This window comes from Dasypus novemcinctus, chromosome 17, assembly GCF_030445035.2.
Source record: "Dasypus novemcinctus isolate mDasNov1 chromosome 17, mDasNov1.1.hap2, whole genome shotgun sequence".
Taxonomy (NCBI): domain Eukaryota; kingdom Metazoa; phylum Chordata; class Mammalia; order Cingulata; family Dasypodidae; genus Dasypus; species Dasypus novemcinctus.
In genome coordinates this window covers 18,146,490-18,168,477 of record NC_080689.1, presented here as the reverse complement: position 1 = coordinate 18,168,477, position 21,988 = coordinate 18,146,490, and the positions used below count along the sequence as shown (strand labels likewise).

The window sequence follows — 21,988 nt, the reverse complement described above, 5'->3', positions numbered from 1 at the left end:
GCGCAGGCTGGGAGAGGACCGGGGCCGCGCTCCCGATGGCACAGCGAGCAGGTGGCGGAGCAGCCCGGCCTCCAGGGCCCCTGCCCCAGGGCTTCACGGTTGGGGCGTCGTGGGCAGGCAGCCGAGGTGCAGAGCGTGCAGCTCTCTGGCAAGGGGGCGGGCTGTCCACAGGAGACACTGTTCTGGAATGATGCCCAGGCCGAGGGTGACCCGTGTTTGTCAGGGAGAGGGGACATGCACTCCCATGCTAAGACCCTGTAAAGGGAGGGAGGGGGCAGCCGGAGCAGGGGGACAGCAAAGGAAAAGCACATCCTCAGCCAGGCCCTGGAGGAGCCGGAGGGTTTGCCCTGCTACAGAGCAGGGGCTCTTAACCTCTTATTTTCCACAGACCCCTTTCCCAGCCAGGTGACAATCACCAACCCCTTACCAAGTCCACACTACCCTGCGGATTACCCCACCCACACGTCCCCACCAGGATAACGATTTTCTGAACTTCAGTTCACTCTCAGGGACCCCTTGTGAAGCGCCCCTGCTGTAGAGGAGTGGTGAGGTGTGCTAGAGGAAGAATTTGTGGGAGCAAAGAGGGAAGCAACGTGGGAGCCCACGGGGTGTGTGTGTGGGGGCAGGTGGCAGGGGCCGGCCCCGGGGGTGCCCTCTGCGGACCCGACTTTCCTCCTCCTGCTCCCAGGAGCCCAGAGCACATGTGCCGCCTCGGGCCCTCCGGGTCCCTGTCACCTTGTGGAGACCCCACCACCGCTCCAATTGCTCTGATTAGAGGAGCAACAACAAGCCAGGTGTTCCCGGGAAATGGTATAATTAGCACTTTACTGCTGACGGTGGAGGGTGAATTTTTTTCCCCCATCTTTCAAACCCTGGGCATTTTTTTATTCGCTAATCATCTCTCAGTTCAACCAGCGAGAAGCCTGCATGCGATTTACCTTTTGATGTTCGCAGAAGAGAACTCTAGAATTTCAAAGACCCGGCGGGGATTTGGGGGAATCGAATGCAGAAGCTGCAGCCGTAATCAAACCTCATTAGGGGTTATTCTTCGAGCAGGTTTTCTCCTCTGCCGGCTCCCTCGCCCCTCCCTCCCTGATTGGAGGGCTGGTTGTTGGTTTTGCGGGTGTTTTCGGAGCGTGGTGCGCATCCAGCCCCCTGGGTGGAGGGGGCAGCCGCGAGCCCTGACAGCAGGCTCAGGCCTCGGTTCTGGGGTTTCCTTCTCCCATGTATACTAGTTGCCATGGTGAGGATTCAGGCTTCATAAATAAAGGCAGCCCCAGGCAAAGTTCTCCTGGGCTGTCTCTACAGGGGGCCCCCTCAGCCTCTCAGCCCCCATCCTGAGCCCCCTCCCCTAGGCAGGCAGGACTCTGGGCACTGCGCAGACGCCTGCCCTGATGAACCAGGCGGTTCGGGTACTCGGAGAAGTGGGATCCAACCACTGAGGGGGCATGAGCCCAGAGCTAACCGTGACACCAATTCCTCGTTCTGCGCACAGCACAGGAAGACTAACAGAAGATTTTTGATTCCGTTCAGAAATCATTAATGACACACAAAAGCCACCTATCATCCACTGGGAAATGCTTCAGATGCGTGTTCTCTTTGCATTCTCCCAAGGGCCCTGTGCATTTTGTGGATGGGCAATTGGGCTGCACAGAGCAGCAGAGTAACTGGCCCAGGATTGAACAGCTCGGAGGATGCAGCTACTAGAGCATGTACTTCTGGCGAGCAGAGGTCCTGTCGCCTCTGTTTGTTGTTAGGCTCAGGGCCTGGCAGGTAGTAGGTGTGTCCTGTGTCACTCCCGAGCGTGTAGTTACAAGCCATGGTGCTGTGCTGTGATGAATTTGGCAAGGATCATGCCTGCCCGCCTCTTCTGCAAATACTGCCATCATGTGGGGCCAATGGACTGAGGCAGTGCCCAACCAAACCTCAGGGTTAGGCAGTGATAAACACCCCAGGAGGTGCCAGTACAGGATGCTGGGGGTGCCCAGAGGAGGGAGCGTGGGAAGCTGTTAGGGAGGAAGTGGCTTTTCACTGGATCCTGCAAGCAGAGCAGGGCCATTGCAAGCAGTTTATGAATGAGCAAGGCATCTTCAGACAGCCGCACCGGGCAAGAGGAGCAGGAAATGTGGGTAGGCCCAGATGGTGAAAGGCCTTGAAAAGCAGGCTGAGTATTTGGGGGTGCTGTGATCAGGAGCCACTGCAATACATTATTTGTTTACTTATTTGAATTGGTTTACTTATTTTATTAGGCAAGTCACCTGATCAGATCTGAGCTCTAGAAACCTCACTCTGCAGGAGGATGTAGGGCTGGGAGAGGCTGGGGGCAGATGAAGCTATTGCAATAGTTCAGGCAAGAGAGGTTGAACCAGGGCAGAATTATAAGAGGGATGTCACGAGTGGCATTTTCAAGCAGAACTGGCACATCCTATTCCCTGATGTGATGTACAGTTTGGAGGAGGGAGGCTGACGATGACCCCTGGATGGCTCTTTGGGTGTCTCATTGGAGGTGGAGGGTGGCATCACTAAGGCAGAGGCAAAGGCAGAGTTCCATCCGTGATGCTGCAGAGATGAGCAGGGTGGCTGGACAAGCCTTTGACTGCTCTGAGTTTTCAGTCCTCAAATGCAGTGGTGCTATTTAAAACTTGGACTAATGTACATATTTCGCCACTAGACCTCATGGTGATCTTTTCCTCTTTCTGTCTCACAGCATATTAAACCGCACCCCTATGCATCTGATCAAGGAGATCATATTAGTGGATGACTTCAGCAATGACCGTAAGTAAGCGCTCTCACGTGCTAAGGATCAGTGTCTGTTTCCAGCCCCTGCGTAACACGTGGAGGGGAGTCTACCCGTCTGCTGGGGATGAAGGAAAGCCTAGGTTTGGAATGGTTCCGGAAGGCTTTGAGAGTCCATGGCTGGGCCTGAGAAGGAAATAATCCTTACATTTAAAAAAATCCTTGGGGTGACTTGCTATGTATCTTTGACGGCCTCACCAAGGAACTTTAACCTTAGACCCTTGATTGGTTGGGGGGAGCAGTGTGCATGTATGCTTATGCATGCATGCACACTCATTCACTGCTCCCTGACCTGCATTCCTGGGCATGGGAAGAGACGTGGAACCTGCAAAGGAGCAATACTGGACCCCAAAGCCCAGCAGCGTGCCCTTTTCAGAGACTCCTGACTTGAGTGCTATGATAACCGGCCCACCTGAGCCAAGTTAACTTGCTCCCTCTGTTTTGTGCCCATGGGAGGACTGGACCGGGTGGGCCCTGGCTTTGGGGCCCCTGTGGAACATCTCATCTTCTGGCCATGGGACAGTGAGCAGCTGTCCGCCGACATACTGGCCATCATTTCCTACCTCATATTCCGTAGACCTGTGTCTACGCATCCAAGAGGAAGCATGTGGGTGTTTTCAGATATCTGTGCATTAAGACTGAAAGGTACAATAATTGTAGAAGCTCTGTTAGAATTCAAGAATTGAGAGCGTCAATTCTCCTAAGAACTGTCATTCCAGCACCCTCGATGCACTTTCAAGAGTCAGCCTCATTCTTACAGAATTGGGTGTGTCCACTAGTGACAGCTAAAGTCCCAGGAGCCTGGAGTCTGTCCCTCCCAGCCCTGAGCCTAGGGGTGAAGCATGGGGTGGCATCCCCTCATGAGGTCTGCTGTGCTCAGGCTGGTCACCCTCACCCAGGGACACAGCCTTGGAACCTCTGCAAGTGATGTAAGCAGGTTGTATGCCAGATCCAGACTCTGAATTCTGAAACCTGATGATCTGATCCCCTTTCCCAAATGGGGAAGGGGTTGAAGGTAGGGTTGTCTGGTGCTGAAGCTGGAGAAAGCAAAGCTGCTGGATTCAGGGTGCCACTTAGAAGCAGAATAGCTTAGTGGTTAGAGCATGGACTCTGGAGCCAGGCTGTCTAGGTTCAAATCCTAGACCTGTCACTTACAAGCTATATAGCTCAGGCAAATTATGAGTCTCAATGTGGCTCAGTTTCCTTGTCTATTAAATGGAGATAATAGTACATACAAATTATATAATAGCAGTATATAACACATTCATAGTGCTTAAAACCTAATCCTGAGGAAGCCTAATAGATCTTTGCAATCACTCTTTAGATTCCAGGGGCAAGCCAAGAGGCCAAGGTTGGTAAAACAAAGAAGCAAGATCAAAATGGCAGGTCAAGATGTAGAGTTCAAAACTAGGGAACTGGTGAGCCAAAGGAGTGGTGGGGCAGGCAGGGCAGGGAGAGGGCAACCGAGGGCAAATGGCCAAGACAGTGTCTCCTACCCACCTTGGCAGTCGCCCCATACGATGGGGAACAGAACCAGTTCTGTATAACGGCCTTAGCAAAAGAGGCTCTCCTGTATTACAAGCTGGAGAAAACGCCAAAATTTATCTTATCCATTCTCTGGCCTCCCAGCATATTACCAGTTTTGTTGTTGCTGTTGTTGTTTTTACCAGTTTATCATCTCGTAATTTTGATGAGCTATAGAAAAAGAAAAAATGTCCCCAACTAATCATTCTAAAGTTTCCCATCTAGAAAAATTTCAGTCAAGCACATAGGTGCTTCTGTGTGACTCATCTACTCTAAAGACCCCCACATGGGACCCCTGAATGGGCCACCAGCCAGCCCCATCCATAACCCAGGAACACGCCTGAGTCACAATAGGGCACTGCAGTTGGTATGGGGGAGCGAGAGGGCAGCCTTACCTGTTCTTCAGGTACACCTGCAGTGCCCAGTTGCATCATGTAATGGATCTGCAGACCCTCACCCAGCATAACCTTTTGTCTTGGCAGCTGATGACTGCAAGCAGCTCATTAAGTTGCCCAAGGTGAAATGCTTACGCAACGAAGTGCGGCAAGGTGGGTCCAGTCTGCGCTGCTGGGCAGGGACCTCGGTGTGTGCGTGTGCGTGGGGGTGTCCGTGGTGTGTGTGTGTACGTGTGTATGTGCAGGGGAGGTGTGCGTGTCAGGGGGTTGTGGGAGGAATTGCTGGGTGCCTCCTCCACAGTCTCGCTGGTTAATAGGCTGACGGTGGCACCCACTTGGCTGTTTGCTCCTGACTGCAGGTCTGGTTCGGTCCCGGATCCGGGGTGCCGATGCTGCCAAAGGCACCACCCTCGCCTTCCTCGACAGCCACTGTGAGGTGAACAAGAACTGGCTCCAGCCCCTGCTGCACAGGATCAAAGAGGTGAGCGACGCCGATGCCCGCTGGGTGCCTTGCTCTCCCCAGGCCTCTCAAGCCCTTTGCTTCCCAGATCCCCCCAGTCCTCTGGGGAGGAGGCAGCACCCATTCGTTCTGCTATACGGGGTGCCACCTGCTGAGTCACCTGGAGTGGGCCGCGTGGTTGGGGGCGGCTGTATGTGACTCGCGCTTTCCCAGGCAAGAGCTGCTGCTGCCACCAGCCAGCAGGCAGCGCCGCAGAGGAGGCTGGTGAGGGCCTGTCGGGGCAGGGGGCCGCCAAAGGGACCAGGCTGCCTCGCCCGCTTCCTGACGCCTGCCTTGCCTCCACGGACACATCCCTCATGTCACCATCACCTTGCCCAGAGGCCCCGCGGCAAGGCCGATGGGCCAGATCCCTGATGCCTGAACTTGCCTCTTTGCCTCTAGAGTTCTCTAGCTCTCCCCTCTCCACGTCGCAGTTATTTCTCTGGAAAGTAGGAGAGATTCGTTTTCCCATGACTGTTTTGTATCCCCCGCAGTCCGCCGGCTGCCCTCCCGTCGGGCACGCCCAGAACACGCCCTGTGCCGTGGGCATCTGCGCTCCTAACTGGCATCCGTCCTGCTCATGGCCGTTATGACTCGTTGGCTCCTGGCTCTGCTGCACAGCAGGAGGCCGGGCGTTTTAACATGCCCGTTAACAGATGAGGATGCTGTCTCAGGGGAGAGGGGCCACCTGGCCTGACCTTCCTGAGCCGGAGCCTCCGGCACCAGCGCCCTCGATGGTGCCTGCCCGGCCCCTTCCCCAGGCCGTGGTGACCTCCTGCTCGGTATTGGTGGTCACGCCTGGACTCCTATGTGTGTAATGATGGCGTTAAGAGGCGGAAAGGATTGAGACATGTGGGTTCCTCAGAAGAGAACCAGCTCGTCTTCACCAACCTCATTCACTGCAACGAGAGAGCCCTTTGGTGGGAGCATAGGGTTCTCACCCACGGGCATAGACAGGAAAATGCCAGCCGGCAACCTGAGATTGGGAGCTTGGCTGCTTAGCGTCATTTACGAAGACCCCCTTCTCCTTTCTCTTTCTGAAATAATCCAGGCGAAGAGGTTAAGATTGCGGCACGTTAATTTGCAACCAGATCCTCCACTTAAGGGGAATTCTCCCGGCACCGAAGGCCCTTCCCATCTGCCGTCCCCCTCTGCCGGTGCCTGTGGCCTTCCGTTCTAACCAAGCTGGACTGCCCCAGGTCCTGAGCCTGCCCCTGCGCCTCTCTGCACTGTCTCTGGCCAAGCCCTTCCTTTCCCTGCAATGTCCACCCTCTTCTCGCCACCTGTACCAGCCCTCTTCCATGTGTACCTCCTCCTCCAGGAGGCCTTCCCTGACTGCCACAGTAATCACTCCTGGCTGTAATTGGCCACTGGGCCCTGCACTTTTCCCTCCTGGGTTTAGTTCTCTCACCGTGGCCTAACTCTGGAACACTGACCACCTAGAAGTGGCCACCATGCCTGTCCTCGAGCAAGTACTCAGGGCTCAAAGAGCATAAGAAACCAGAGTCAGTGGGAAGGGGCAGTGGGAGGAAAGCAGCCTCGCCCCCTGCCTCTCAGTTAATTCACAGCATGGCATGGCCTGAGCAGGTATGCTCAGGCAGTGGTGGGAGGGGCTCTGGGAGGAAAGGATTGGAAACTGTTACCAACAGTGAAATTCTTTGGGAGGAAGAAATATGGAAAATAGCTGTGGCACCTTGTGGATATCAAAGTGGGCAAAATCCACTCCCTTCCAGCAACCTTGCCTTGGCCTCCTTCCTCAGAGTCATCCTGCCACGATCGTGAGGCCTGGAGTTCAGAAACCAGAGCTGGTCAAATAAACAGCCACTGGGGAGCGGGGGTAAAGTTTGCAGCATCAGAACTAAGAAGAAAGTTTAGCACATCTAGAAGTCTTTAGCTGGGGAAGATGGTAGGGGATGGAGATGTGTCTGTTTACAAGAGATTTTATAGGAAGGAGACAAGGTGTTTCCTATTTCAACTGAGATCATATTAAAAAGAAATAGATTTGAAACCAGGAATGTGGTTCAGATATATTGGAAAACTTCATGGCAGGGGAGCAGAGGAGGCTGCCAAATCTCTTGTTTCCTATTACAAAAGCAATCCATGGCCATTTTTGAAATTTTAGAAAACACAGAACATTAGAATGAAAATTAATCAACCCCAATTCTACCAAGCAACGGCTTCCACTATTAACATTTCTTTCCATTGAGGACCTTTTTCCGGTTGCAGACAGGCTCTTTTTGCACTGTTGTAATTATACTCTATTTATGTGATTGTATTCTACTTTCTTCCCTTTAACTTTATATGTTAGCATTTCCTGAGCAATGTTTCTAAGGCAATTTGTCCTTTGTGTGGAATGGCAGGTGCGTCGTCGTTGTGTGTACCAAAACGATCCTCAAGCTCATCTCCCAGGAGAAATGACGGGTGAGGGGCTGCAGACCTCCTCCCCTGCCCATCCTCCTCTCCCTCCCAGCTTGCAGGCCGTGACCCTGGAACGAAGTTCAGGGCTCCCAGATCTCCACAGGTGTGGGGGCTGCTGGATGGGGTGTGGTCAGGACTCAGACCCAAGCCCAGGACGCCTGGGTCACCACAGCCTCTGCCCGGATTGACTATTGTTTTGTTGTAAAATACATGCAACACAAAATTGACCATTTTAACCATTTTAAAGTGTGCTATTTAGTTGGCACTTAGTACATTCACAGTGTTGTGTGGCCATTACCTCTAGTTAATCGCACAACCTTTGCATCTCCATTGGCAGTGACTCCCCATTCCCCCTTCCCTGCAGCCTCTGGCCACCCCCATTCTGCTTTCTCTTTGCCTCTTCTGGACATTTCATACAAATAGGTTCATGGACACATGAGTTTTTGTCTGGCTTCTTTCACTCAGCATCGTCTTTTCAGGGCTCACCTACATCGCAGTGAGTATTGGTGCTTCGTTCTCTTTTATGACAGCATAACGTTCCATTGGGTGGGCAGAGCACGATGTGCTTAGCCATTCATCAGTTGGTGGACCCTCGGCTTGTTTTGACCTTTTGGCTATTGTGAGTGAAGTTGCTATGGACACTGGTGTACAAGTGTTTGTTTGAGAACCTGTTTTCAGATCATTTGGGTCTTTACTCAGGAGAGGCATTGCTGGGTCATAGGGCAATTCTGTGTTGAACTTCTTGAGGAACCCACGCCCAGCCTTTGTCCCTGGAGGACGTGCCAAAGCCTGAATGTGCCTGCAAGACCCGTTCCATCCCAGTGGCTAGCCTAGAGTCCCCCTCCCTGAAAGAGGCTCTCACCCACCAGGCCCCCTCGCCCACTGCCCGCAGGCCGGAGCCTTCCTCCCTCAGTGTGAGCTCTGCCTGTCCCCACCTTGCTCTCTCCTTGGGGTCAGGGGGCATTGAGATTGAGCTCAGCCTCCCAGGCAGAGCCTCCTCCGTCCCCAGGAGTGAAGAGATGAGTCAGATGAGCCCGGGGGCTGACCTCTGGCTCTGCCCCTCCAGGGCTACAGAGGCCTCAGTGGGCAGTGGAGATTCTCGCTGTGACCCTGACTTTCTGGTTGACACAGAATGGTTGCTCTGAGCCGCTCTCTCCGTTGAGAGTGCGGGTGTGTCTTTGTATATGTCTTGTTTCAGAATAAAAGGTGAAATTTTAAATTGTGATTGGAATTTGAGATTTTCACAAATAGAGATAAGAAAAAGGATGGGCTGGAGCTGTCATCAGCCCTCCTCAGCTGGTGTTTTACATATTGAAAGTCTCCCCCATTTACCTTCTCTCCGCTTCAGTTACAAGGTGATGCTTGAAACAAGCCCCAAGTTGTTTTTCTTTAAAAAAAATAACAAAACAGTGACAGCAAAAAAACATGCTTTTTTCTCTCCTTATTTACATAGTTCCTTGTAGGAAAAAAGACTTTTAAGATGTCTCAGTCCCTGCAGCATTTGGCAACTTTATAGAAATAATACAGCCTACATGTTCTTCCAAGTCCTTTCACACACTTTTCCCCCTGGTTCCTCACAAAAGCCCTGTTAGGGAAGCAGGACAGTTTTGCACACAATAGTTTGTCTTCATTTTGTAGCTGAAGACCCTGGGCCACAGGGAGTATGCGCTGTGCTTCACCTTTTCTAGATGGCAGAGCCAGGCCTGGAGCCCAGGCCTCCTGTCAGCTAGTCCAGGTGTTCCCGGCCCTGCCCCTCAGGGCCACCCCCTCCAGGAGCCTCTCCTGCACCCCCACATTGTTGGCACAGACGGTCCGTGTGGCCGCAGGCCCCCACGTAAACATACCCTCGTCAGACAGGACATCCCCAGGGCTTTGAGGCCACCTGCCAGAAGCTGGGCCTTAAACCTTCCCTCACAGCACGAGGATCCACTTGAGGACAAGGTACACCTGTCGAGGCCCCGGAACTCAGCGAGCAAAAGTAAAACAGGGACTTTTTCAGACACACAGACGAAGATCAGTCTCTGAACATGTAGGAACAGTTCAGAGTTCAAGTCATGCCGTTGGGTGTGTGTTGGTGTGTAGGTATTTGTGTCGGTGGGTTGTGTGTGTGCTTGCAGTGTGTATGTACATGCCAACACTCAATGACAGAGGCTCGAGAGAAGCCGGAGGGGAACCGTGGCAGCGGGCAGGGCTGCGTTGCCTGCAAATGAAGCAGCTGTGCACGTTCTGGAGGTAGAAGTGGTGCACTGAAAATGAACGTGTCCTCACATGAGGGCCCGTTGGCTTTTAGGGGCAACTTGTTACTGTGAGGTGGGTCTCATGGGGGAGGCTAAGGGCCAGATGAAGGCTGGGAACTTAAAATCAGGCACTCAGGGAATCTGGAGTGCGGTCACCCCTCGGGCTGAAGTGTGGTTTGCTGGCCTGGCAGGGGAGCGGCTGCGGTAGGCCAAGCCGCTGCCCCCATAATAGGGTGGCTGGTCGGACTCACCGCCACCCTTGAAGGGAGCTCGGCATGGGCGCAGAGTGCCCTCGGGTCTCCCCTTCTCGGCAGTCATGCTTCCGCGGCCGCCCCTCCTCCCGGATAGCGCCACACGATGCCTTTGAGGCAACACCCTTCTTCTTTCTCCCTGCGCAGGCGCAGGGCGGAAGATTCCAGTCTGCCTTTTCCCCTCCCCCCGACAGCAGCAACAGCCAGGCACGAGGCGGGAAACTCAAGTCTGCCCTCTACCCCAGCAACAGCAGCCACTAATCACTAAGCCCTGCCACTTCCCCCAGCAACAGCAACAGCCAATCCCTAATCACCACCCCTCCCCCGTCCAGTACCTCCCACTGACCTTTCTCCGGCAACCAATCAGAACAGGGCGTGGCTTCGACCAATCAGCCTTCCCCAGCCCCTATAAAACTGTTGCCTCTCCCTCAATAAAGTTGGACTTGCGTGTGTAGTTCTTCTGCCGTGTGCCCTCCAGTCCTGAGAGCCCCCGACAAGGGCCTGGCCTCCCTTGTCCCCAGTTTGTCGCCTGCTTCTCCGGGCGACCCCCTCGTCGCCGGCTTCACCGGGCGACCCCGTCAGCTGAACCGCGAAACCCCTGTGAGACCGACCCCTCGTCTGCTGCCGGACCGACCCCTCATCCCGACCCCTCGTCCCAAGCGGGACCGACCCCTCGTCCGCAGCCAGACCCCACCTCTACCGACCGAGCAAGCCATCGCACTGGAGCTTAAAATAAGAAGACGCCCTCCTTGAGGAGAGAGATTGAACCTGGATGTTAATGGATTCTACCCACTGGGCCCAGGCCCCCCCACCCCCACCCCACATGCCAAGATCAGGAGGTCTCCCCCGGGATTAGGAAACTTAAAATAAGTATATAATGCCTTGATTGCCCCAAGATCTGGTGGATTTGCCTTGTATATTCTGAAAATGATCCCTGAAAATGATTTTTTTTAAATATTCATTTTTTTATTAAGAAGTTATAGGTTTACTGAAAAATCATGCCAAAAATACTGAGTTCCATGTTGTTGCATGAATCTTTCCTTTTTATAGATACATAATATTCCACTTTCCGTGTATGCTACATTCTGCTTATCCATTCATCTGTTGAGAGACACCTGGGTGTGAAGAATGCTGCTATGAACATCAGTATGAGAATACCTGCTCAAGTGCCTCTTTCAGTTCTTTTGGGTATAAACCTAGAAGTGCATTGCTGGGTTATATGGTTATTCTACACTTAACTTTTTGAGGAAGTGCCAACAAGTTTTCCACAGCAGCTCCACCGTTTCACACCCCCACCAACAATGAAGGCGACTTCCTATTTTGCCATATTTTTAATTTTCTATATTAATAATAGCAGCCATTCCCGTAGGTGTGAAATGGTATCTGATTGGGGTTTCGGTTTGCACTTTCTGAATGGGTAATGATGTTGAACAACTATTCATGTGCTTTTTGAACATTTGTTTACCTTCTTTGAGAAATGTCTCTATAAGTCTTTTGCCTAATTTTTAAAATTTCTGTCTAGTAGTTTTTCCTTAAGTTTTGCCTGTTTTTTTAATTGGGTTGTGTCTTTTTGTTGTTCAGTCTTAGGACTTTTCTTTTAAAGGTTTTTTATTTTACTTATTTTTCCCCATCACTCATTGTTTGCTCTTGCTTTGTATGTCCATCCTCCTTGTTTCCATAGGAGGAACTGAGAACTGAACCCAGGACCTCTGATGTGGGAGGGAGTGACTTAATTGCTTGAGCTACCTCTGCTCCCTGCTTTCTTGTGTCTCCCATTGTTTTTCCTCCCCACTTCTCTTGTTGTGTCACTTTGTCATATCAGCCTGCCATGCCAGCTCATTTTGTCAGTTCACTGTCTTCTTTAAGAGGCAGTGGAAATCTCTGCTCGCCACTTTGTTGTGTCTCTTGTGTCAGCTTGCCATAACTGCCCATTGCACCAGCCCGCTATCTTATTTAGGAGGCAGGCGGGGTGGGGTATGGGGTATATGGGAACCTCATATGTTTTAATGTGACAGTTTTTGTGATCTATGTATCTTCAATTTAAAAAAAACCCTGGGTGATTTTGATGCCTAACAAGTGTCCTGGAAAAGTAGCAAGAGATGAGGTTGGAAAGTTAGATTCAGGCCTGATTTTGATGGTCTTCTGTGCCATGTTTAGGAGTTTGAACTTTATCTTACAGGCAGTTAAAGATTTTAGCAGTCAAGTGGCAGAGTCAGATTTGCATATCAGAAAGACAACTTTGGCAGCCATGTGTAGAACGAAAAAGGATTGTATTAGTTTCCCAGCTGCTAAAATAAATTCCGTACATTGGGAATTAAACAGTGGAAATGTATTGGTTTTGCGGCTAACACTCCAAGCAGGCATCGGCAAGGCAATGCTTTCTCCCTGAAGGCTGTGGCATTTTGGGCCTAGCGGCCAGTGGTCCTTTGTCTTTGGCTTTTCTGTCACAAGGAAATGAACATGGCCGTATCTTCTCCTCTCTCTTCTAGATTCTGTTGACTTCCAGCTTCTGGTTGCTCCTCGTGGCTTCTCTTACTGTGTCCAATTTCCTTTGCTTATAAGGACTTCACCCATATTCCATGAAGGCTGCCCTCATTTGGTTTGGGCACTAATCACATCTTCAAAGGTCCTTTCGACAAATGGGTTCACACCCACAGGACCAGGGCTTGGGACCTGGACATGCCTTCCGTAAGGGACATAATTCAGCCCCCAACAAGGATGAAATAGGAGGCTGGGTGTGGGAGGTGGGGGTTAGGGGTCCCTTGCAGGACTCCAGGCATGCATGAAGAGATGGAGGAGAGGCAAGGGTGGATTCAAAGGAGCAATTTCCAGTTTTTGAGTTCAGATCAGCAAGATCAAATGCAACCAATGGGCAGGGGTGAAGCTTGTTACTTTCTTGCCGGGGGGAAGGTGTGTGTGATGGTTCCTTTGATGGAAATAAGGAGTTTAGGAATAGTGACATGTGTTTGGGGAGAAGATGACACAGCCACCATTGGTTCTGCTATGTGAAAGCCACATGGAGGTGGCCGATGGCATTTCTGAGTCTGGATCTAATAGGGAAGTCAGGCTGAAGGTAGAGACTTGAGAGTCTTCGTCTACAGGTGACAACTGAAGTTAGTCATCTCTGGGGATGCCATTCATCAACTTGTCCAGGAACCATAGCTAGAGAGACATTTTCCCCAGAGAATGGAAGTGTTTGGAAATTCCAGGAGATTCCCACTGTGGGTGGTGGCCCTGCTTCTTGGGACTGTCTGGCTGACTGTGGCCTCTGCCCCTGAGGGCCTCCCTGCCATGGGCGGGCTTCTAGAGCCCCTTTCTTCCTGGTTTCCTCCTTCTCCCTGGTCAGCACTCTCCAGTCGCTGTTCCTAGGTGCGCACTGGGACAGAGAAGGTCCCAGGAGTCATCAGTACTCGAGAGGTCACTGTCACTGTTGCCCCATTTTATCACGGAGGAAATTGAGATCCTGAGATGGCAGTGCTCAGTCAGGGCCACAAAGCCAGCGTCTGGCACGAGCTGGATAATCCCTGCCAGGCCTCCCAACTCACCGCAGGCCCTCCGACACCCCACGCTGAGCGCCAGCTGTGTCGTTCCACAGGACTACACGCGGGTGGTGTGCCCAGTGATCGACATCATTAACCTGGACAACTTCAACTACATCCAGACTGCCACGGAGCTCAGAGGCGGTGAGTGGCCCGGCGCCTTCTTCCTTTGTCTCCTACTCATTGCTCTCTAGGGGGGCAAGTCAGGAAGAGGGTCTGAGGGAACTGTCCACAGCATCCAGCCCTGGAAGGAACTCCAGCTCGGCCCTGGCTATGAGGGACACCCTGGCCTCCAGAGCACTGGCTCTCACGCAGGGCTCACCCACTGGACCTGAGAATGTGGGTGGAAGCAGGGCTCCCCAGGCTCATGGGCACTGCCCTATCCTGGGCACCCAGCTCAGCTCTCTGCCCGGTGCCTGGTGCTTCTGTGCACCCCCAGGCTGGTTTCCGGGTGACTCTAGGGACCCCTCCTGAACCTCCTGCCTGTGCCCCTCCTGATGCCTGTGGCTGAAGGCCATGATGCATCACTGTCTAGCTCGTTGCCCTGGGGCCCTCCCCCTGGGCTCCACCAAACTTGACTCCTTCTCCTCTTCCTGTTATTCCCCAACCCCACCCCAGCCGGAGAGGCTCAGAGAGGGAGTGGGTGATGGGGCAGAGGAGGCAGCTGTGACGTGGACTTGTGGAAGCCGTGTTCTGCTCAGGCTAGGTGACCAGCTCCCCTGGGAGCCTGGGCATGTTCAGGAAAAAGTGCCAAATGGGTGAGCTCTGCAGGCCCCTCCGAGAGACCCCCTCAACTGAGCTGGTGCTGTGTTTCAGGGTTTGACTGGAGCCTCCACTTCCAATGGGAGCAGCTGTCCCCAGAGCAGAAGGCTCGGCGCTTGGACCCCACTGAGCCCATTAAGTAAGTAGGAGAAGGGTCAGCACCGAGGGGAGTGGGGAGCAGATTCACTATCACGTGGTGTAAGAAGGCTTTCTGTAGCAGGTACTCAAAAGATTGGGAAGAGGTGAAGAGAGCCCTTGGCCAGGTCTTCTCCACTTGGCCCTTATTTTTGGAGGTTGCAGTCCTCGCAGGACTTCTAAGGAGATGGGCCTGGTCGGCTCCTGTGCTGAGAAGTATGTTCCCAGCGTTGCCCACCCGCACACATGCTGTGATGTACATGCGCTTCTTGCTAAACTTTAGAGAGCCCAAGATGGTCCCAGTTGAGCCTCCACCCAGGGAAACCATGGTCCTTTGGGGCAGGGCGGCCCCTCTGTTCTTGGATGCCAGGATTCAGCCCAGGAAGGTGCAGTTGGCACTGCTATAAGCAGAGGCTGATATCAAGGTCTGCCATTTGATATTAATAAACACCTCTGCCCTCTTCTGTGCGAGAACACAATGGGTGGCACGGACCCTGCACTGTTTTCCAGGGCTGTAAATGGCTTTGTCCTGACCTGCATCCCCTCATCCCTTCGTGACTCACAGCACGTGGGGGCAAGATGGTGGCCCATCTGGGGGCTCGGTGGAGAATGGTGCACAGGGACCCACCCAGGAGGCCCTGTAGTCTCGGCACCAAGAGCGTATGGCCTGCCGTTCCGAACACAGATGGTGACTGTGGCCCAGGCCACTTGGGACTCTCCAAGCTGAAAGGTGTCAGGAGCATCAGAGCAATGCTGGAAGAACTACACAGAAAGCCCTTGGCCTGGGAATTCTCAGTCCACTGGCTTAGAGATGTCCTGGGCTCTTCCAGGGCAGCTCCAGCACCTGCCATATAGTAAATGTTGGACGATTTTCACTGAATTGACTTAAGTCAAATTGAGGCTATGGAGAGCTGAATGATGACACTCCAGACAGAAGGGCGGGGAAGCTGAGAACTCAGTATTGGGCCCTCCAGCTCCTCTATTTGCCAGCCCCTCCTCCCTTCTCCAGCCTTCTGGAGCAATGCCAAGAGGGAGATTGGAGTTGGAGGACCTGGCAGATAATGCCCTTTGTTTCTAGGCTGACAGCGGCACCTTCTCCCCACGCTGAGCGCCCGTGTGCACAGCAGCTTCTCGGCTGCTCCCCAGTGGCAGCTGCAGGCGTAGGGTGCGGGCCTGGGAAGAGCATCTGCTCACCTGGACACCTTCAGGGAGCAGACCAAGCCCAGGGCCAAGGCTGTGGTTCAGGGACTTGCCCTTCTCTGTCCCAGTGGCCACGTTCTCAGGACATTTTCTCTTCCTGTGGAAACAGCTCCGTTCATCCAGGAGCAGGTGTTCCGCAGCATCAGGGCCAGGTCCAAAGGAACAGCCTGGTGGTGTATGGGAAGGCCTGGATTTCAGGTGGTCCATCGACTGACAGCGGCAAGTGCTCTCTTCCCACCTGATGAGGGGCCAGTTTCCTGAGGGCTCCCCTGCCCCAGCCTGCTGCACAGTAATAGGCACCTCTCTGCCAGGCCATCTCCACTGTGGCCCTTATTTCCAGGGGTTCTGTCTCCTGGGGACATCTGTTTTACCTACTTCCTGTCCTGGCCACATTCTTTCCTCGGACCCTGCTGCCCTTTGCCATCCCTTCCCTTTCCAAGCAGCTTCTCAGACGTCTCTCTCAGCAGTCAAGGGCTAGGCGAGATGGGGGTGCAGCCCTAAGAGAAGAAACAAGATGAAGGGTCAGGGGGAAAGGCAGGGAGAGCGCTGGGTTTCATGCAGTGGATGTGCTCTGCTGCCTCTGCCCCTCTCCCCTGCCCTGGCTAGTGTCCCCCTGGCCAGCTCCCACCAGCAGGGCTCCTGCGATTGGACAGAGGCGGCAGGCAAGGCCCCTGGCCCTCAGAACAGCTGGGGTCCTTAGTGAGTCCTGGCCCCTGGCTGGAGGCAGCTGATCAGGGAATTGGCCTGTCTGCAAGGTCAGGGCATTTCCAGTCTAAGAGAGAACATTCTGGAATCGTTCTTGTTTTAGGTCATTGGAAAATGTATTGGCCTTTCTGAAGAGGAACAGAAGTAGGAGGAAAATGGTCTTAAGTTCTGAAGACTTTGAGCCCTTCCCCCCACTCTGGAAACTGAGTCTCTTCTCCTTTCAAATGCGCAGGACTCCTATCATGGCTGGAGGGCTTTTCGTGATGGACAAGTCCTGGTTCAATTACCTGGGGAAATATGACACAGAAATGGACATCTGGGGCGGGGAGAACTTCGGTGAGTTCCAGCCCTCCACCTCCTGCCCTCTCCTGCTGGCCATGTCTGGGGGGCGCCCTCCGCCCCTAATCCCTGCGCTGAGCATCTCTGCGTCCTTGGGTCTGTCACTGCTGACGCAGAGTCCTTGCCCTGGGAGGAGGGCCATGGTGCTGTAAGTCCCCTCCTTTGGGGAAGGCGGGGTGGGGCCTCGGAGGTGTATTTGCTGGAAGGGTGGAGGGAAGCAGGGGGTTCCTCTGTGCAGTCGCGTGGGTGCTGAGGACAAAGAGAGCACACACAGGCTGGCTGTTGTGGGTGGCCTGAGGTGCACAGATGTGAAGACCAAGGAGAAACCACCATGTCCAAAAGGCTCAGGGTAGGAGCATTGGCCTTTGGGACGTGGCGTTGGACAGAGACCCATTGGAGAGAGAATAAGGGTCAGGCTATGAGTGAGCACTTGGCCCTGGGCTTTGGGGGAGGATCTCTATTCGTGGCCACAGAAATGCTGGAGATATCTTTCCTTATCTTCTAGGGTGGGGGTGAGCCGCTGGCCCACGGGACCAAGAACAGTGCAGACGGAGGGTCAGGTCTGGCCGCTGGGGTTGAGGGCTGCTGTGTCCAGCCCCAGGGGAATGCACACAGACCATTCTGCCAAGCTAGGGACACTGTTGACCCTCAGGTACTAAACTAAAATTGGGGATAATAACTCACTTCTTGGGGTGGTTGTGAAAAATCCACTGAGAGAAGGATGGAAAAATCCTCGTACAGTGGGAAGCTCAATAAATGTTCGTTTTCTTTTCCTCCTTCCAGAAGGTAAGATCCAAGAGTTCCCTAGAATATATGCTCCCCAAGGGCCGGGGCTTTTGTTTCACTTTAGTCATGCCTGCAGCCCTACCCCTTAGAACTGCACCTGCCCTGGAGGAGGCCCTCGATAGCTGTTTGTCCAGTACACGGATCACGGAAGAGGCCCCTGCAGTCTCCTCTCGGCCCGGGGCTCATCCTGGCCCTTAGCGGTCGTCCTGCCCACTGTCCATCCAACACTACTGTTTTCTCCCTGCCTGGCCTCCAGAGTGCGGGATGCCTTTCTTCCTCAGTCACTGGGAGTGATTTCCTGGAAATGTACGGCTGTGACCCAGCTCGCAGCATCTGTTCTCCCAAACTGGGCAGTGGAGAGAAACCCATCAGGAAAGTCGGTCTCCTGCCATATGGGGACCAGACTGGAAGCTCAGCAAGCAAAGCAGGAAATTCCCACCCTGCTAACCAAATGGCATCCCTTCCCTGGGACCCAGACCAGAACGGACTCCAGAGGAGAGTGGGTGGTGTGGGGTTGGAGGCCGGCCAGGCCTGCCTGCACCAACCCAGGGGAACCCCAGGGCCAGGCTCTCACAGAGTCAGGGATTGCGCTCTTCCTGGACAGAGCCGGCCATGTGTTCTTCAAACCTCCTCCAGTCCTCAGTGATGCCTCCCGGCCTTTCCTTCTGGCCGTCCAGTGCTTCCTCTCTGCAGCAATTTTGATAGACAGCATTCATCCTATCTCTGCTTGAATGCCACCTGCGATGATGCGCTCACTGCTTCAGGGCCCGGCATTTTCTTTTGTTGAGAATTTTTTGATTGAATTTTTGTCTTTTGGGGATTGTTATGCCCTCTTGAACTGTACAAAGTGCGTTTGACCCTTTATCCACATGGCAGTCACATCTGATTTCAAGCAGCATGTTATTTTTAATGATGGCTAATGGTTTAATGATGGTTCTGGTCCAACCTACCCATGCCTTTCTTTGCAATGTTGACACACTTCTGCTCAAATCAAGTAGCTGTTTCATCCTGTCTGCTTCCAAGGGGTTTGGCATTAACAAAGTGTTGATGCGAATAGAGAAGTTGGGAGGGAGGCTGCGGAGATGTGAGAGACACACTGTACAGTTCATCGCAAAATTGTGTAAAACACCAAAAAAGGCACCGTAGACAGCTATCACCGAAACACTGTTTTCTCCTACCCAACGTTCTGGTATGTTCTAACCAGCTACCAGCACTTGCAAGCCATTTCTGGAGTTTTGTGGCTTTTGGTTGTTGTTTTAGGAATCTATATGCCAGAAAACCCAGTGCTTTTCCAGCAGTGGCTACAGCAGGAAGACAGTATCAGGGCTGTGGGTGGGACAGCCAAGCACCTGAGGACAGGAGGGGTTTGGAAGAGTCCATGCAGAATGGGTGGGGCGGGTGATGCTTCAGCTGCAAAAGGGGATGGTGCTAAGGGGTGAAGGGAGCTGTATGTCAGAGTAAAGGAATCGCAGCTCAAGGATGTGGCAGGAGCCCCGCCCCCCCCTTTGGCATATCCAGAAGACCTGTCAGCTCCCTCAGCACCACCAGCATCAGCACCCGCTCTCAGTCCCCACCAGGACTCTCCCCAGGGGTCCCTAGCCTCTGCTCCCATCAACCCATCCTCCCACCTCCAGGCATCCTGAGGGAACCTAGGTGGTTCCCGGAATGTGCCCCACCCCAAATGCCTTCCCCTTGCCTCCGTTCTCCTCCGAGTGCCTAGTCCCCTGAGGACTCTGCTCCAGGGACCCCCCTCCAGGACTAGAGCACCTCCCGACCTCCCCCGCCCTACCCTCACCCTCATCTCCATCTCACACTTAGCCTTCTGGGTTTTCCGCTGTTTATTCATCCGCTCCTTCCAGTCGCCACTACACCTGCAGCTCTCTAAAAGCAAGAGCGCATCATTCCCCTTCTCGTCCCTGCGGCCTGGGGCTGTGGGAACTTCTCATAGGCCACAGTAGCGTGTGTTCAAAAGTGAGGGACTGAATGGGAAAGGATGGGAGGGGGGAGCGCAGTATATGAAGCTCCATTTAAAACATGCCCCATTGTGAGAAACAGAGCCCATGGTTAATGGTTCCCTTTAAACCGGGGGTCAATGAGCTTGAGCTTAAATGCAAAAAAACATTATTCCTGTGGGGATGTGTTGGTGCCGGTGTGATATATTTATTAAATAATCCACAGTAGACTGTGGACTGAGTAAGGGGTCCGTGGTTTTCACCTGACTGGCAAAGGGGTCCAGTGGAACACAAAAGGTTAAGAACCCTTGCTTTAAACCTACTAATAATAGTAGCAACAGTGGGTAGAGGTGTCTTTCCTTTCCCAGGAAATGGGATTTCTGCCTGTTGCAGACTTGCTCACATAGGTTGTGTTGACTGTGCTTCACAGCACAAAAATCCATGAGGTTATTAGAAAAGCCCAAGACCACGCTCCCTTACAGGCAGCCCTGCCCCAGCCCATCTGGCCCGGTTAGGAGCAGTCCCTGAGGGCCCGAGGCCCGTCTTGGCTCACCCCCTCCGCATGCTCTGGTTTCCCACCAAAGGCCCTGCCACTGGCACCACCATTCCCATGAAACATTTCCAAGATGAGTTGAACAGTTTTGATCATGACATTACAGCTCAGCACAGGAGCAGGCTTTAGGGAAATGTGGCTTTTCAGCTTTTTTTTTTTCTTTCAGAAGTTGATTTGCATTAAAATTGGATGCTTAAGCTCCAATTTACATAACACAGAAGGCATGTAATGTATCTACTCACTTCAGGCTGCATCTCACTTTTCGGTTTGGATCTTTTAGAGAAAAAAGGCATCCCTTGCTTAGTGAGAAGTGTGTGTGTGTGTGTGTGTAATGGGGCTGGGGGTGGGGTGCACAGAAGGGAAGGCACTGGCACTTAATATTACCAGATTTTGTCTAGGTTCTTGGCTATGCTGCAGAAATGAATTTTGAGAGCACGCCGGGTGAGTTAGGTTAGTAATTTATTCAAGTAAGGAGGGAAGAGAAATGGGAGAAAATAACAGAGCAGGGGTCCCAGGTAGAGAGGAAGGGGGCGAAAAGGGATAAAGAGGGCTGATTTACAAGCTACAATTCCCCATTATAGATTATAAATCCCCAGGGTTACTTGCATGGCCACACGGCAGAGGAAAAATGGCAAGGGCAGCGCACAGAGGGCAGGATGGGTCCAGAGCCAAGAGAGCAGGGCGAGAGAGAGCTCAGGCCTTGCGGTTTGCTTTATAGACTATTATTCCACCCCTTTGCTAATGGCAGGGGAGGGGTTCCAGCTGTTTGCTGTTTTGATTGATTACCCCACCCATCAATCCCCTTGTGAGGACCCAATGATAAAGTCCCTAGGGAACATACGGGGCTTTTCTTTGCATCTAGAAGAAGTCCTTGTTCTGGATAGCAGAATCCTGGGGATGGTGGTCTTCCGGCAGCCATTTTAGGAGTTACGGATGTCCACGTGGACTCTCTGCCAGGTTCCAGATCCATCTATTAATTCCCTATCTTCCTAGCCTACTTCACTTACAGAGGGAGAGTTTGGGGTTCTTGAATTTCGAATGGGGGTTTCCAGGCCCCGCAGGCACATTGTTCACAAAAGCCAGTGAACCAGAGAGCAGCCACCGCCACACACCATCCCAGGATCAGTCCATCAGGCTTGGTGTGTGTATGTGTGCCTGAGTGTGCATGTGTGTGTGTGATAGAGAGAACATGGTCTGTGGAGTCACATGGGCATAAATTTGAATCCCACAGTCATCACTAGCAATCTCCATCTTTGGGGACATTACTTCACGTCACTGAGCCTCTTGCCAAGTGTTTAAAGGGACTCCTGGGGTGTGCAGGACGGCCACCCAAAGAGGTCCATCCCCTAATCCCTGGAGCCTCTACCCATGTCACCTTCCACGGCAAAAGGGACCTTGCAGATGTCAGCAAGGACCAGTGAGTAACCTGAGGTAGGGAGATTATCCGGGATTACCTGGCTGGGCCCGGTGGGACCTCATGTGCCCTTAAAAGCAGAGAACTTTCTCCAGCTAGAGGCAGAGGCGACACGGCAGAAGGGCGAGTCAGAGAGGTTTGAAGCGTAAGGGCTCAATGCATCAGTGCTGGCTTGGAGATAGAAGGGTAACGTGTAAGGAGCTGGGAGAGGCCCCAGCTGGCAGCCCTAAACCATAAGGAACAGCATCCTGCCAACAGGCTGGTCTTCCCCAGAGCCTTGTAAGGGAGCACAGCCTTGATTGCATCCTCGTGGGACCTGCAGCAGAGGCCCCACCAGAGCACCCTGACTTCTGACCAACAAGACTGAGATAATAAACATGGGTGATTTAAGCTGCTACTTTTTGCAATAATATGTTACGATGGCAACAGAAAACTAACACACACCCCATCTCAAAGGGCTCTTGTGAAGATGGCATTCGATGA

General features: G+C 53.0%; 1 protein-coding gene across 1 annotated transcript in view; it reads left to right on the top strand.

Annotated features, from left to right (window-relative positions):
- The window catches only part of LOC101428818 (calpain-13), a 389,789-nt gene that overhangs the window by 164,264 nt on the left and 203,537 nt on the right, over positions 1–21,988 (top strand). The window contains exons 4-9 of the mRNA XM_071208756.1: positions 2,708–2,775; positions 4,803–4,868; positions 5,075–5,196; positions 13,716–13,803; positions 14,476–14,560; positions 16,694–16,797. Coding sequence (XP_071064857.1) covers positions 2,708–2,775; positions 4,803–4,868; positions 5,075–5,196; positions 13,716–13,803; positions 14,476–14,560; positions 16,694–16,797 — 533 coding nt within the window. The remainder of the gene's footprint in view (positions 1–2,707; positions 2,776–4,802; positions 4,869–5,074; positions 5,197–13,715; positions 13,804–14,475; positions 14,561–16,693; positions 16,798–21,988) is intronic.